At 53.1% G+C, this 2,152-nt stretch overlaps 1 protein-coding gene across 1 annotated transcript in view; it reads left to right on the top strand.

Moving 5' to 3' along the window:
- Window positions 1-369, top strand: part of GSX2 (GS homeobox 2) — a 10,156-nt gene extending 9,787 nt beyond the window's left edge. The window contains exon 5 of the mRNA XM_007456103.1: window positions 278-369. Within this exon, the coding sequence (XP_007456165.1) occupies window positions 278-369 (92 nt within the window). The remainder of the gene's footprint in view (window positions 1-277) is intronic.
- Window positions 370-2,152: the final 1,783 nt, after the last annotated feature.

Raw genomic sequence — 2,152 nt, 5'->3', positions numbered from 1 at the left:
CATGTGGGATCTTCCCGGACCAGGGCTCGAACCCGTGTCCTCTGCATTGGCAGGCGGATTCTTAACCATTGCGCCACCAGGGAAGCCCCGTACCACATCTTCTTTATCCATTATTCCTTTGATATTTAGGTTGCTTCCATGCCTTGGCTCTTGTAAACAGTGCTTCAGTGAACACTGGGGTGCATGTATCCCTTCGGACCGTGTTTTTCTCTGGATATATCCCCAGGAGTGGGATTGCAGTGTCATATAAAGAAATTTTTTTTTTTTTTTTTTTAAGGGACCGGAGGACCGGGAGCGGGAGAGCGCTTCGGCTTTGAAGGCTGGCGGAAGGGCTCCCCCGACGGTGGCGCTGGAGGGAAAAGCGTGTAGTCAGTTTCATTAGGCACTATTTGAACCTTGCAACGTGTGGTAATTTCTGGGGCAAGCTGAAGAGGGGGGATTATGTAGGAGGGATACAAGGAAATTAGCGAACGGTTAATTTAACTCGTTTTCTGCTAGACTTTTCGATACATTCCTAATTGACTGAGGGGCAGGTGAAGCTCCCGCCCCATGCAGGCTCATTCACGGTGGGAATAAATGGTTCTTTTTCAACTCACACTGCTCACAATATATCATCAGGGAAAAGACATGCAATGAATATGTTGATTTTTTTATTATTATTAATGGACTTACACCCTGCCACGCAGGTGTGAGGGTAAAAACCTATACTGCAATGAGATAAGATTAACAATGGAATTAGAATTTTATTAGCTTTATATGTCACATAGACCTGGATCCGAACTGTCAAAACAAGCAACAAGAAAAGATATTCTGAAGGCAGCCCTGCCACTCAACCAGGAGAAATGGAACAGCGTCGATCCAAATCACGATCAGCTCCAGTTCCTTCAGTACCTCCCTTGGGCCTTCTGCCGGAGGCAAGAGGGGGGAGGGCCTTGCTTGGGTGACCGCGTCGGTTCCCGACCCGCAGGTAGTAGCTGAAAACACCACTTGAGCTCAGAGGCCCGGCCTAGAGCAGGCCCCAGCCCAGGGTAGGGGGGCCGTGATGATCCGAGGCTGCCGAGAGGTCAGCGGAGGGGCCGGGCCACCGCGGCCTGCGGGCCTCAGGCTTCGCATCCTCTAAATCAGCTGCAGGTGCTGGCTGCGACCCGAGGGAATGGAGAAGAGTCGGAATGCGGGACTGGAGGTGGAGTGGGGCGTCCCTTGAAAACCGCATTGAGTTTTGTTAGCCGGGGGCCACTGCTACCTGGGTCTCGCAGGCGCAGAGGTGCCCTATGCAAATGGTTCACTATTAGGCGAGAAAGAAATACTTCAAATGGCCCTTTGTAACCTTCTATAGAAAATCGAGGTACTCTGCATGACAAAGCACAATTAAGCTTTCTATTCAGGAGTTCTGCAGCTGGTAGCCCATTGGGAAAGTGGGAGGAAACGCGAATATATTAATAGTGTGGCAAAAGTTTTTTGTGTGCGTGTCCTTTTCTGGGTCGGGGCTGGGGAGGGGCGGTGGGTGGACCCAGAGGGGAAGGAAGCTCCGCCTTGGATCCTTGCCACCTGTACAACCTCGTCTCTGCCCACGTGGAGAGCCCTGCTTGTCTGGCAGCCCGGACATTCTGCATGGTCTCGGAGACCCCCGCGAGCAGACCAGGGCTGGGTGGACCCTGCAGGCACCAGCGCCTGGACGGGACGGGACGCCTGCCACAGCCTAGCCTCGTCGTCCCCGGAAAGCTGAGCTGAGACCCGGCGCCCGGCTGTTCTTGGTCCCCCGCGCAGGAGGGAGGCTCCCAGACCCGGTGCTTCGCCCAGACGTCAGGGTGGGTGGTGCACCCGGGAGCACAGCAGGGGGATGTTGGCGCTGGGAAAAAGACATGGGAAGAGCAGAGCCGGATTTTCTGTTCAGCTCTAATTTTCTCCCATAGTTGAGGTTCACTTCCTAATCGTTCACTTTTACAGACCTCGAGGAGAATTTCTTGCTTCTTAGTAAAGAAGGGCTCTTAACCAACTGTGCTGGTTATTCTCCATATGCCGGTCTAGATCCATCTCCACCTTCCTCTGGCCTGGTGGTTGCCAGAAGACACTGGCCACTGTGGATTGTACCACATCTTCTATTAACTGCATCACCTGCAGTCTCTTGCCTCTGGCTTCCATTTGGGTTTGG

The sequence above is a fragment of the Lipotes vexillifer genome, unplaced genomic scaffold, assembly GCF_000442215.2.
Source record: "Lipotes vexillifer unplaced genomic scaffold, Lipotes_vexillifer_v1.1 scaffold42, whole genome shotgun sequence".
In the NCBI taxonomy this organism is placed as follows: domain Eukaryota; kingdom Metazoa; phylum Chordata; class Mammalia; order Artiodactyla; family Lipotidae; genus Lipotes; species Lipotes vexillifer.
The sequence above is the reverse complement of the archived record's forward strand: the minus strand, read 5'-3'. Positions and strand labels throughout refer to the sequence as shown.